General features: G+C 45.5%; 1 protein-coding gene across 1 annotated transcript; it reads left to right on the top strand.

Annotated features, from left to right (window-relative positions):
• The first annotated feature begins 506 nt into the window (after nucleotides 1-506).
• On the top strand, nucleotides 507-5,179 carry LOC138293813 (uncharacterized). The gene is made up of 2 exons (XM_069233139.1): nucleotides 507-1,815; nucleotides 4,784-5,179. The coding sequence occupies exons 1-2, from the start codon at nucleotides 507-509 to the stop codon at nucleotides 4,813-4,815; spliced, it is 1,341 nt and encodes a 446-aa protein (XP_069089240.1). The 3' UTR covers nucleotides 4,816-5,179.
• Nucleotides 5,180-15,036: the final 9,857 nt, after the last annotated feature.

The raw sequence follows: 15,036 nt of genomic DNA, 5'->3' as shown, positions 1-15,036 counted from the left end.
TTGTGTCTCCGGCCACTGCATTTCGGCTATTTTGAGCTGAGTTCGTCAGCTCCGTTTTTAGTTTATTTATTTGTTTTAACGCGCGTCGCGCGAGTTCATAGGCATTTCCTTTGACTTATAGTTCACGGCAAGCTGCCGTGTGTTCCTTTGCTCCGACCTCCCTTTTTGAAAGGTTCCGAGCTGAGCGCTTCAGCGCTGACGTCGGGTTGGTTTATTTTTACACGCGCGTCGCGCGCGCTCCAAATTCCAGGCATTCCTTTGCCTCAGGCAGCAACCGTCATTCGGTTTGCTCCTGAGGCAGAGACGTCGGAGGACAGCGTGCTTTCTCAGCTTTATTTATTTCTTCTCTAGAGCAACTTTAGTCGCTTTATTTTGACGTGTGCCATATTATTAACCCCTTCCATTACAACAGACTTCGTTTCTTCTCAGTTTCGGACTCCTAAAATTCCAATTTTAAATATACAAACCTATTTTAGTTTAAATATATTTTATTGAAATAAAACATCATGGAACCTGGTACTTCCTCTATGGAACAAGGTGTTTCCACTGAACTGGAAGAGATGAGACATGAACTCTGTGACTTCATTAGAAGTTCTGTTCATCAGGCGGTATCTTCCTCATTACAAAAATTATCAAAAAATCTGGAGAATAACCTTTCTAATTTAATTTCCAAATCGGCCCAGACTGCGGGGGAAAGCAGTTCGCGTCTACCAGCGAAGCCAGGTATGGGGACGCAAATGGAAGGTGAGTCCATCTCACGCATGCCAGAGGACGCGGTTCCTCACAAGGCTCCTGCCAAGGAGTATAACAATATGGTTCCAAAATCTTCCTTAAAACGAAAATCTAAAGAGCGTAATGTTCTCCCGGTTATATCTCCAGTTATTCAGGATACAGACGAAGATATGCCTGATGTAGATTCAGATTCCTATTTATCTGACAAAGATGATGATGAGTCCTTTTCCATTCCTCCTCCAAAGAAAGCAAAAGTAATTTCTGCTACCCCTTCTCTTTTCGACTCAGAGGGTTTTCCTATGTTCGATCCCTCTCAAATTCATCATCCGAATTCTACGGAGTGGTTTCCAGCTGACCATGTGGGTCGTTATGTGGCACAAAAACTTTTTTCACCCCTAGACAAACAAACGAGATCTAAATTAAAATCCGAATGTCCTCGTCCCGTACTCTCCAACAAAGCCACTATTACTCCTACTATAGATGAACAAATGTTAACTTTCTTCACCAAACAAGGAAAGGACCCGCGCAAGGGCGTGGATAAAGCTTGGTCCTCCTGTCAGGACAAACTCTTAGACATTACAGGGCCTCTTACTAGGATTTTTGATCTTGTCGAATCAGCCAGACTAGACGGTTCCTTCCTCGACCCAGAAGAGTTATCTTTATGGGTTCAACGTTGTTTTTGTCTGTTGGGAAATGCAAATTCTTCTTTCATTCATGAGAGGCGTAAAGGGCTACTGATTAAACTTGATCCCAAACTCGTAAATTTGGCAACCGTTCAACCTCAACTCCAGTCAGATGGACAGCTTTTTGGAGATTCCTTTATAAAGGACCTTGGCAAATATGTTGCTACTTTCATCTCATTAACCAAAGCCCAACAGTCCATGAGAAAAATGTTCCACCAGCGGGTTTTTGCCAGGGCCGGTAGAGGTAGGGGTCGCTTTACCGGCCGCGGATTCACCAATCAAGGCTCCAGAGGCTATTACAGTTCCTATCAGCAGGACTTCAGACCTCAGTTCTACCCCCAGCGTGGCAGAGGATACCGTGCCAGGCCAGCCAGACATTCCAGAGCCGCCAACCCAACAGGTAAGCCTCCTAGTCGATTCTTTCCCGACAGGAGGTCGTATTTCCCATTTTCTGTCAAATTGGCATGCAATAACAACAGTTGCTTGGGTGTTAAACACAGTTCTAGGCTACAAAATAGAACTTTATTCTACTCCGGTGCAAACTTTTTTCCAACCTCCGCCCCATTTTTCCACAGAAATGGTTAATCTAATTTCCCTAGAGGTAGACACATTGTTACGCAAACAAGCGATTGCGCCTGCTCTTCCCCTTTCTTCGGGTTTTATCAGTCCAATTTTTCTTGTTCAAAAGAAAAACAAAAAGATGCGTCCAGTCATCAATCTAAAACATTTCAACCGATTTGTTGTATACCGGCATTTCAAAATGGAAACAATTCTCCATCTCAGAGACATTCTCCTCCAGAACGACTGGATGGTCAGACTGGATTTACAGGACGCTTACTTAGTCGTTCCTGTTCACCCAGAATGCAGGAAGTTTCTTCAATTCCAGTGGTTAGACAAAATGTATCACTTTACCTCTCTGCCCTTCGGTCTATCGTCAGCCCCATGGTGTTTTACAAAACTCATGAAACCCGTGGTAGCTTTTCTAAGAGCTCAAGGGATAAGATTATTAATTTATCTAGACGATATCCTCATCTTAAGTCAATCATCTCAGACTCTTCTACTCCACCTACAAACAACTTGCTCTCTGTTGGAACAATTGGGTTTCATAATAAACAGGGAAAAATCCCTTCTTATACCCTCCCAAATCGTGGACTTTCTAGGATTTCAAATCAATTCCCTCTCAGCGACCCTTCTTCTACCATCGTCAAAAATAAAATCCATAAAATCAGAAATTTTGCAAATTCTCCAAAATTCCCTCATTTCCCTCCAAAGTCTAGCCCGAGTTGTAGGTCTTCTCTCCTCCTCCATCCAAGCAATCTTTCCGGGTCCCCTTCACTATCATGCTCTTCAACGATTAAAGATTCAACACCTAAGAAAGGGGCTTTCGTATTCCGATCTCGTTCCTTTAGACATAGAGTCTCGTACAGAGCTTCAATGGTGGATAGACCATTTAGATGCTTGGAACGGGAAAAGTATCTTTCCATCAGCCCCAGATCTTGTGTTAGAATCCGATGCAAGCCATCAAGGCTGGGGAGCCCGTTGTGGACCCATCTCGACTGGGGGTACATGGTCAAGCGAGGAGTCCAAATTGCACATCAATTGTTTAGAGATGCTTGCAGGCTCCTTTGCAATCAGAAGTCTGGCAAAGAACAAAGTACATTGTGCAATCCTGCTCAGGATGGACAATATATCTGCAGTCAGATATATAAACCATCTTGGGGGCACTCGATCCAAACCTTTGGCAGATCTAGCCAAAAGCTTTTGGGAGTTTTGCCTCTCAAACCATCTTTCGGTACATGCAGAGTATCTTCCTGGGACTCTCAACACAGTAGCAGATTGGCATTCTCGTCACCTTCGAGATTCCAGCGATTGGAGGCTTCATCCTTCCGTGTTTCACAACATCCAATCCTTATGGGGTCCCTTCTCCATAGACCTTTTTGCATCTCGCCTCAACACACAACTTCCCCAATTTTACAGCTGGCGCCCAGATCCCTTGGCCTTAGCATCAGATGCTTTCTCACAAGATTGGTCGCTTTCCCTCAACTACGCCTTTCCCCCTTTCATAATGATCAACAGGGTTCTGGCTCAGGCCAGACGTCAACGCGCTTCCCTCTCTCTTATCGTCCCGTTTTGGCAATCCCAAATCTGGTTCCCCACTCTTTTAGAACTGTCAATAGATTTTCCCTTGTTAATTCCATCCTTTCCGGATCTGCTACTAGACCCTCTTCACCGTTCTCATCCCCTTATTCTGAACAATATCCTAACCCTATCCGCTTGGAAAATCTCAGGGATTCCCAATCTTCCCCTGTCATTTCGGCAGAAGCTTCCCATTATATCTCAAACTCCTGGGCCCCAGGCACCAAAAAAGCCTACAAGGCAGCCTGGTCTCTATGGGATTGCTGGTGTGTGGGAAGACAAATTAATCCCTTTTCAGCAGATGTAATTTTTGTCGTAAATTTTTTGGCCTCGGTAGCCAGCAAAGGTAAAGCATTTCGCACCATCAATCTTTACAGATCTGCTATCTCTTCCAACCATATTCATGTTCACGGGAAACCAGTAGGCGAACATCCGTTGGTATGTAAATTATTAAAGGGAGTAAAATTTTCTAAACCTCCGTTACCGAAATACAATCATGTGTGGGATGTTAATATTGTTTTGAAATATTTGATTGCATTACCAGATAATTCAAGTTTATCCTTAAAGCTTTTATCTGCTAAATTAACAATGTTATTATATTTAATTTCTATTAAACGTTTATCAGATGTTAAGGCCTTGGATGTCTCCAACCGTCAATTCACCCCGTCGGGTGTGCTGTTCTCGGTTGTAAGACGTACCAAGACCAATTTGTCGTCCGTCTTTTATCCCTATTTTCCGCTTCAACCAAAATTGTGTGTAGGACAATGTCTCAAAGTTTATGAGCATAGGACCGCAGATTTGAGAACATCCTCCTCCCAACTTCTCATATCTTTCAGGAAACCCCATAATCCTGTTTCTTCGGCTACATTAGCCCGTTGGGTAAGACTGATTATGTCTTTGGCTGGTATTGATGTCTCCAAGTTTGGAGCTCATTCCTCTAGAGGAACTATGGCTTCCAAAGCTTTCTGGGCGGGATCCCGTTTGGAGGATATTCTAAAATCTGCGGATTGGTCCAATGACAATACTTTTAGAGTATTCTATTGCAAACCAATTGATAATGTCTCTTCGAATGTGATTAATATGCTTTAAACTTGCATAATAGGAGCCTCCGGTCTTGTCATAAAATGTAGATTTTCCTAGTCTATGACGGAAAGTCTTAATTTTATTAAAGACACGGAGGCGAGTATTATCCCACCTCTTGTATAACTTTGTTTATCCCTCCCTTTCTCTAGATTCGGCTTCAACTACTCAGACAACGTCCTAATCAGATCCCGTCGGATCATCCAATCAATTCGTTTCCTTCAGGATTTGGATCATCCCTGTCGGTTTGGCCGGACTACCCTTGCCTCTGAAAGCTACTAGACTTTTTCTCGGATGTTTTCGCTTTCCTTATGGCTCTGTTTATTCTTTGTTTATTACTCCCTTTGTTCACAGTTAACTGACTTCATTTGCAAGAAAAGAGGGCTGCTTGCAGTCAAGTGACGTCATAATGGCATATCGTTATTACTATTGGTTATGTGTGTTTTGAACGATGTTTTTAATCCCATTGGCTACTGATGTTAAGCCTTATGGGAGTTGTAGTTTCTTGACTGCTGCTCATTAATTAAAGCAAGAAAAGAAACGCATAATACTCGCCTCCGTGTCTTTAATAAAATTAAGACTTTCCGTCATAGACTAGGAAAATCTACATTTTGTTATAAAGCTGGTGGTGAACAAAGAGCCTGTACTGAGCCATGAAGGGTCTGGTATTTTGCAAAACAAACTAGTCAGTATTACGCCAGTGGTATCATTTGGCATGTTTCTAATATACACGTTTTCTTGAAATGTATGCTGTGACGTAATGCTCCATTTGAACCTATTTTTTTTAATCCTTGCCGGGGGTGACACAGTCTCTGAACACTCCTCTTTTACTTTGGCCTGCTTGCTGTACTCACTCGCTCCTTCAACTTAGGTGTCAGCTTTCGCCCACCACTTTCAGCGTCCACCAGCCGCCACTGGACTATAGGCCAGTGGTTCTTAACCTGTGGTCTGGGGGTCCACAAAGACTCCTCCGGGGTTCCGTGTTTGCTTAGAAAATTTACTCATATTAACAGATTAATAAAGTGTATATAAATAAAGTGGCTAAATGTACAATTGAATATTTTAAAATGTACTGTGAACATCAAGGAATTTTAAATTGGAGGCTTAAAATTGTATTAGTACCTTCAGATTGATTCATAGGAGCAGTGCAGGTACATCTAACAGAATGTAGTATGAACGATGTGTGGCGTCAATTGAGTTTAAGAAAGCTCCAACTTTCCTATTAAAATTATTATTATTATTTTATTATTTTTTTTGTTTGCAAATTAAATTAAAAATGTTACCATTTATGTATGTGTTTGGTGGAATGTTTTTCTTCTTTATTTTTGGGGTATTGTTTTGCAGTTTAAAACATCAACACTGTTTAGATCTGGGTCCCTGGCTTCCAGTGCTGACTCAGTAGGGGGTCCCCGGATTCCAATAATGATTCAGTGGGGATCCCCAGGTTCCAGTAATGATAAAGTGGGTGTCCACAGAAGTAAAAAGGTTGGAAGCCATTGTTCAAGGGAATAATGCAGAGTTAATCTGTACATGTTCATCCAGGTTGCGGCAAGGCAAATGTCTAGTTCTAGTTGAGTGTGGCCAGATCTGTGCTTGGAAAATATGACCAGTCTTATTGCAACAGTACATAATGGCAGCAGACATCAAGTAAGTAAAATTTTATAGAGCGCGCAAATGCTGAGGCATCTTAGCGCTAACATCCTACAGCTGGTTGACAAAAAGAGGACCTACTTAGTGCTAGAGACAAATAGCCATGTCGTCAAAGATTTCTTAAAAAGAGGCCTATTCGTTTGAGATCTCAATGAGAAAGGCATAGAGTTCCAGAGCTTGTAGGCCAATTCGGAGAAGCTTCTGCCACCCCACTTAGCCTTCATTATTTTGGGAATGGTTACTAGATTAGCAGCCGATGATCTTAAGACATGGCTGGGATCATGCCATGAAAAGGTCTTCTGAAAATAATGAGGACCAACTCCATATAGCGCTTTGTGTACCATGCACAAAGCCTTAAATGTTACCCTTTCAACAACAGGCAGCCAGTGAAGATCTCTAATGTTTTTTTAAAAACTCATCCAAATTTAAGAAAAATGACACACAACTGCACTAGGCAGTTGTGTGTAAAAAAATTTAACACAGTTTAACGACATTCCTTTGTGCCATCCCTGCATTTATAAAACGGCGCACCATGGCACGGAAAGATTAGCATTAAAAAAAATGACGCAAACCATAGCAACAGGTCATAAAGAAAAATGACGCTAATGCTGCAAAAGTAGCATTTGCATGATTAGTAGCACAGTTTGTTTCCTAATCGTGCTAGTGCAATTTTTGCTTAAAAAGCGCAAAAAAATAAGTCTGCGAAAATGCCAAGCAAGTCATGAGGACCCCAGATGGAGAATGCAGGACAGGAGAGACCCCAGAGAGACCCCAATCAGCCCAGTACAAGCCAGGAGGAGGATACCATCTTGGTCAGAGAGGTGACAGAGCACCAACACCAGCTCTTTGTCACCTAAATTGCCAAAAGGTAGGAAGGAGGTGATATGGGAGTCAATTGTCAATAAAGTTAACTGTGTGGCAGAGGTGAAGAAGACTGTCACCAATCTTAAGACGCACTGGCACGATTGCAAGCGCAGAACTAAAGAGAAATTGGCCAGGAACCAAAAGGCAGCACTGCAGACTGGAAGTGGAAGTCCGGCACTCCAGGAGGACTTGGATGAGCTGGAGGAGATGGTGGCGGCTGAGGAGCTGGTCACTTGAGTCTCAGCACAGGACAGTGCAGACTTCCAAGACCTACCACAAATGCAGGGTAAGTTGCAGTGGAGGGCAATCTTGAAACTAACAAATGGTAGAAGGGGGAGGCACATAGGACACGCTGAATGCATGCAAAACGGTTGCATGAGGACACAGTAATGGCCAAACACTTCTAATGCCCTCTCATATCCCCCCCCACACACAGACCATTTCTCAACATGCACTTCAATCCCTTCACTTTTGCAACTGAACCACCTACCCATGTGTAACACTCATTGGGCAACATGCACTACATTTGTTGCACTGGGTGGGCCAACAAGAACTGCGATATACCACCATGCACCATTGGGAATGGGCACAAAAGTGCCCATACACAACATATGGGGCATGTCTGTGATTATCATCTGTGCTGCTGTACAAGTATTTTCCATGTCAGCATGTACCAAGGTTGCCTGTGTAGTGGGGATGGTTGGTGTTGTGCATAAAGGGACACCTTCATGCATTATACCAGCTACAAGTGTTCTTACTGTCTCACTAGGGGCCCATATTTACAAGCCTTACTGCAACATTATCATCATATTGGTTGATGCCAATGTGGACTCAAGCTGTCTATTCCCCTTGAGCTACCTTAACAAAGTCACAAAATGCATGCATAGATCCACTTTGTACATCCTTGCACCACAATGTGCCTGCGCCAGATATGATGTATGCAAGAGAACATTTCTTATGAAGGGAGAGAAGAACAAATGGGGCAAACAATTCATAAAGATTGCACTGTGCTATCTTTGAACCTTATTTGTGAGGCCTGCCAAAGGCAGATGTTAACGTAACGCAAGCATTGTAAACAATGGACCTGCCTGAGCTTTCCTGCACTATGGTGCCAATGCAGTAAAGCACCACAGTAGTGCCAAACCTCATGAGGCTACAGTGGAAATGTCCACCATGGTGACCAGTAAAGTAAATAAGGTAGTTCCATGGCGTTGTTGACTGGGGCAAGGGGGTTGCAAGGAAAATGGTGATTTGGGATCAATGCATCATATACATAGAAAGTTTGCCCTACATGTGATGCACAATGCAACACACATTGAACAACTAAATTCTATGGGAATACAAACGTGTCACACACTCACTTTTAACTCCCACACCACCCTTGAGTTCTTGGACTACACTGAACTAAACCCACATGTGTATATTTTGAAGGCATCAGAAGCTGGGTGGGGTAACACGTGTTGCATGGGAAGATTCCAACTATATACATGGAATGCCAACTACATGCAGTGTCAGGTGTGAGAGGGGCACATAAGAACTAGGCCAGGATAAGGTATGCAAGGTGCCTTACCTTGGCATGGTAATCATGAGCTACTACTCTCCACCATTGGAGTGTAAGGAAAAACATATGCCATGGTAGAGCACTATGATGTCTGTGTCTGGGTATTGTGGCACATATTTACCCATTTATGATGAAAGACACAGTGCAACAGTTCAGCTTGCTGTGCAGCATCATTTCAAATGTGCAGGGATGTGTACTTGTCATAGATAGTCAGATAGTCAGTGCATCTCTCTAATAACCTTGGCTATGGCAAAAGAAATGTCAGACAATACCAACATTGCCACACAATCTGCATGGTGTAGGGGTGCTCTTCTTGCCAGTCCAAATGCACATGTGCAGGAAGGTACAAATCCTGCTAACTCAACTGACCGGAATGCTGTCTGGCACTTACAACAATTGATGATGATTGCAACACGTCGGTCCATGTAATGCAGCATACAGAGTGGTAATAACACGCGGAGTACTCCTGGTTGACAATATGGAATGGAATGTGTGAGATGTGGAAAGTTCTGTATCCACTGCGCCCCATGGGCCACGCATGACCTGTAATATAACAAAATAAGTAAGAAATTGTCCAGGTCCAATGTCGTGTCTTGTGATAATGTCCTGAAATGACCTAAGTGTACCTTCTGAAAATAAATGTCCCAGCCGGGTAACCCCGTTTTCAGTCCATTGGATTCGATCATGAGCTCGTGTTTTCTATATTATCCCGGGCATCTCCCAGACGGGAATCTCAGGTGAGTAAGGAATATGGGGGCCCCTAAAATGTATGAAGCGGTGCCAGCATGTATGTGCTACCTTCATTAGTTGGGTCATAGTGTTGCGAGGGTCACTATTGTCTATTAGCCAGGTGTATATTGCAACAGTCCCTAGACGAGCTTCTATAACGAGTGCTTCTGGGTGTAGTGGTGAGAATAACAAGGTTATTGGCCATTGCAGCTGTGCCGCTGCGTAATAGAGCACAAAGTTTGGGGCCCCCAGTCCACCCTCCGTCAATGGCCTTTGGAGTTTAGGCAGGGCTATCCTGTGGCGTCCATCCCCCCCAAATAAAATCTAGAACCAAGCAATCAAGCGTCTTGAAGAAGGTGCGCAGTATCGCTATAGGTAATGCTGAGAATGAATACAGCAGCCTAGGTAGGATTAACATCTTGGATATCGCCACACGGCCAATCGGTGATAGTGGTAAAGATCGCCAGAAAGTGAGGGAAGTACATATATTTGCAACCGCCTTGTGTAGGTTACCTTCAAGAAGGTCACGTGTTGCATGACAAACATTAACTCCTAAGTACTTGACGGTAACGTAACGCCACTTCAAGCGGGAGTCAGCCACGGTCATTCTATTAGCAGGGGGGCATGGGGCCAGCGGGAACACTCAAGACTTAGACCAGTTAACCCAGAGACCCGAGATCTCCACAGAGGTTGCCAGTAGTTGTTCAAGCTCTGGGAGTGCGGTATGAACGTCCCTAAGGTAGATGAGAGCATCATCAGCATAAAGAGACACGACGTGGAACCGCCGCGTGTCCTGTATACCCCAAATCTCACCCCTTTCACGTAAATGGCAGGTCAAGGGTTCCATGGCCAAGGCAAAGTGGAGCGGCGAAAGTGGTCAACCTTGACGCGTCCCCCTTTGTATGCCAAAGCAATTTGATATCATTTGACCCTTCTTCACGATAGACAGTGGTTCCTTGTACGTGTTAACTCATCTGAGAAGACGAGGTCCGAATCCCATGCTTTCAAGACACGCAAGGAGAAAATCCCATCCCAGAGTATCAAAGGCTTTTTCTATGTCTAAGGAAACTGCCACTTGGTGGGGATCCCCAGGTGGGGTATTATGGATGATATGCAAAAGGTGCCGTATATTGAGAAAAGTAGTGCGGCCCGGGATGAAACCTGATTGGTCATGGTGAACTAATGTTTCAATTGTAGGGAGTAATCGGTTAGCTAGTACCTTCCCTAATATCCTGCAATCCAAATTTAGCAAGGACAGGGGATGATATGACCTAACGTCTAGTGGATCACGCCCCAGTTTAGGTAGCACCACTATCACGGCCTCGCGTAAGGATTGTGATAAGCGGCCCTGTTCAAATGCCTCTCAATAAACCTCTAATAAACATGGTGTGATAGCAGTAGCGTAAGTAGCATAATATTCTATGGGTAGGCCATATGCACTTGCCGTTTTATTACGAGCAATTTGAGATATGGCTTCTTTGATCTACTCAATCTGAATGGGCTCCTCCATAGCATTGCGTTGGGCGGTAGTGAGACTAGGAAGGGATACCCCCCTCAGAAAATCCTGCACAGTGCTCGTGTTGGGGGTGGAGGGCTTCTCATAGAGCTGTCGATAGTAATCATGAAAGGCATAATTAATAGCTGGTTGTGATGTAGCCATAGTGCCATCAGCCATTCTAATTGACATAGCTGGTGTACTGCGGTGTTTCGCTCGGAGAAGCCAGGCAAGTAACCTGCCCGAGCAGTCTCCATGGGCATGCTGTAGAGCCATCCATGTGCAGAAGTCATGATAGCTCAAGGCAGATTCCGCCTCGCCACAACGGATATGGTACTGTCGTAGCTGTGAAGGTGAAACAGAGTGTCCTGCAGTGTGCACTTCTGCCTGACATAGATCTTGTTCCACCTCAGAGAGATCCCGTAGCAATTGCCGTCGGACCTCGAATCACCACCTTATGAGTCTCCCACTCCATCGCTCGAGAGGAGGCTGACTCAGCATTTCTTTTGAAGAATTGTTGAATGGCCTGCAATAGTGACTCACGAAATGGAGGATCTGATAGAGCCTCCGCTTGGAGGCGCCAATTGAGTATGGTGGGTCGCGGTAATCCCCAGGACAGTACCGCCGTCAGTGGGTTATGGTCCGAGTGTGTTTGTGCTAGGGATTCTGACCGATCTAGAAGAGGCCCAGTGTGAGTGGTGCTTAAAAGGATGTCAATCCGAGTATGCAGGTCATGAACAGGGGAGTGAAATGAGTACTCGCGATCTTGCGGGTGACCCAGGCGCCATATATCAGTAAGCCCCATATGTGCCCCATATGAACGCTCTAACTCTTCAAGTGGTGAGTGATGCGGTTGCGTGCAGCACAAGGTAATGGGGGGTAGGAACTGTCTATTCAAGGTCGATATAACACACTGGGAAATGTGGACTGGCAGATTGTGCCAATAGTGACTCAATTGAAATGATGCTCTTGTGTCACAGTGTGCCACTATGGGCCCGTAAATGTGTGCATTGATGTATGGGTCTGTACCATGTCACTAATCCACCAGCAGCAAGTAAATGATGACTCATGTCAACAGCCACTACAGTCCAAGATTGACATTTCACTATCCCATTGCAGAGGATAATGCTTTACCTCCTGTGGAGCTGCCTGTACTGGATTTCTCTGATGATTTGGATGACCAGCTGCAGACTGTCAATGATGAAACTCTTCAGAATGTCCTGGGTTCCTTCCAGACACCATCACCAGTCACAGGGAGGACACATAGCGTACCGGGGTCTCCACATGAACCTCCCAACACATAGCACTGACCAATACAGCCACAGCCCTGGACTCAGAGGACCCAGACATTACCTTTCAGAAGACAGCAGTAGGAGTCCAGCGGTGTAGGAAAGTACCCTCTTTTTGGCATGTTACCCCCAATTTCTGCCTGATGTCAATGTGTTTTTGACTGTGTCACTGGGATCCTGCTAATCAGGACCCCAGTGCTCATGCTCTCTCTGTTTCCAAATTTGTCCTTACATACTGGTAACTCAGTATTTCACTCCATATTGGCATACTGGTCCCCCTTTATAAGTCCCTAGTATATGGTACCTAGGTACCCAGGGCATTGGGGTTCCAGGGGATCCCTATGGGCAGCAGCATTTCTTTTGCCACCCATAGGAATCCCATGCAAAGGCTTCTACAGGACTGCCATTGCACCCTATGTGAAATAGTGCATGCACTACTTCACAGCCATTTTCACTGCACCAGGTCACTTATAAGTCACATATATATAGGGTCTTCCAACCGTGAAGGCTGGGTGCAAAGTACCTGTGTGTGAGGGCACCCCTGCACTAGCAGAAGTACCCCCACATCGTCCAGGCCCATTTTCCCAGACTTCGTGGGTGCGGGGATGCCATTTTAAGCACGCAGTGGACATAGGTCAATACTTATGTCCAGCTTCACAATGGTAACCCCGAATATTGCCATGTAAGGTGTCCAACAACTGGGAACTGTACCCCGATACTGATTCCAGTATTGGTTGCACAATCCCATGCACTCTGGGGGCTCCACTATGGACCCCCAGTACTGCCATACCAGCCTTCTGAGGTTTTCCAGACAGCCTCAGCTGCTGCCACCTCACAGACAGGTTTCTGCCCTGTTGCTTGAGCAGCTGAAGCCCAGGAAGGCAGAACAAAGGATTTCCTTTGGGAGCGGGGTGTTACACCCTCTCCCTTTGGAAGTAGGTGTTACAAGCATGGGAAGGGTAGCCTCCCAGAGCCTCTGGAAATGCTTTGAAGGGCACAGATGGTGCCCTCCTTGCATAATCCAGACTACACCGGTTCAGGGACCCCCAGTGCCTGCTCTGGCACAAAACTGGACAAAGGAAAGGGGAGTGGCCACTCCCCTGTCCATTACCACCCCAGGGCTGGTGCCCAGAGCTTCCCCAGAGAGTCTATGGTTTTTGCAATCTTGGATTCCAAGGTGGTGGGGCACTCTGGGAGCATCTGAGTGGCCAGTGCCAGCAGGTGATGTCAGAGACACCTCCTGATAGGTGCTGACCTGGTTAGGTGACAAATCCCCCTTCCAGGGCTATTTAGGGTCTCTCCTCTGGGTGTTTCTTCAGATTCGGATTGCAAGACTCCAGCAGGAATCCTCTGCATCCTTTACTTCATCTTCTACCGATGGAACAGCCGCTGACCGCTCCAGAAATGATACAACAAAGATGCAAAGATGACTTCTACAACATTGTAAATTCAGCTCCTGCCAGCAGCTGCAAGAGTTTCCAGGTCGTGCAACCTCAGAGGACTGCCTGTCTTCAGCCTGCACCAGAAGAACCAAAGGAATCTCCCGTGGAGTGAGGGAGTAACTTCCCTGCTTCAGGAGGAACATCTCTGAAGCAACAACCAGTGGCTTAGGTCCCCTCTCCAGATGACAGGCGTGGATCCAGCAACACCGGTGGTGGACTAAAATGACTCTGACATTCCAAACGTCCAGCTGTCCAACTTTGGTGAAGGTAAGAGTTTGCCTCCCCATGCAAGACAGTACCCCAGTGCACTGTGTGACTTGCAGTTGCCAAGGCTTGTGCCCGACCTTCCAAGAAGTTTTACGTGCACAGCACAGCTTAGGCCCCCAGCATTCCATCCTGTGACTCACAGCTTCCTGAGTGGTTCTCCGGCGGCGTGGGATCCCTTTGTGTCGTGCTGCGTGGGCCTCCATTTGCACCTTCTTTGTCCCCATGCTGTGGGATTCTTGTGCGTGCTGCCTGTTCATCTGAGGGCTATCTGAGTTGCTGAGATCCCCCTCTGTCTCCTCCTTCTGGGTAGAGGCCACCAGGTCCCTCCAGGTCCCGGGCAGTGTCATTTTCCGCTAAATTTGCGTGTGCCAAGGCTTGTTGGCGGAATCCAGCGACGCAAACCAGACTGCATTCATCCATCCGGTGTGGGACATCTTCTGCTCCAACCAAGAACCCGTATCTGTCTTCTTTGGTGCAATACTGACTTTGTCTTCTCACTGGTGGTTCTCCTTTTGCACTTTCTTCTGGGTTAGCAGGGGCTCCTGTTCTCCCTGGACTCTTCAGTGCTTCTTGGACTTGGTCCCCTTCTTCCACAGGTCTTCAGGTCCAGGAATCCATTGTTGGTGTCTTGCAGTCTCTTCTGGTTCTTGAATTATCTTCTATCACAACTTTTTGTGTGTTTTAGGAAACTTACTGTGATTTACTCCTGTTTTCCTGGGCTAATGGGGGGGTCTATTACTTACCTTTGGTGTTTTCTTACACTCCCAGCGCCCCTCTACACATGCCTAGGTGGGAAAACAACTTTTGCATTCCACTATTTAAGTATATGGTTTGTGTTCCCCCTAGGCCCATTGCAACTTATTGTGATTTTCACGGTTTGCACTGTTTTCTGACTGTGTACTTACCTGTTTTTGTTTACTATTGTATATATTGTGTTTATTACTTACCTCCTAAGGGAGTATAGTCCATAAGGTATTTTTGGCATCGTGTCACTAAACTAAAGTACCTTTATGTTTGTAACACTGAGTATTGTCTCTCATGTGTGTGAGTACTGTGTGACTACAGTGGTATTACAAGAGGTTTGCATGTCTCCTAGTTCAGCCTCAGC

This window comes from Pleurodeles waltl, chromosome 4_2 (genome assembly GCF_031143425.1).
Source record: "Pleurodeles waltl isolate 20211129_DDA chromosome 4_2, aPleWal1.hap1.20221129, whole genome shotgun sequence".
In the NCBI taxonomy this organism is placed as follows: Eukaryota; Metazoa; Chordata; class Amphibia; order Caudata; family Salamandridae; genus Pleurodeles; species Pleurodeles waltl.
This window is presented reverse-complemented; position numbering and strand designations above follow the sequence as displayed.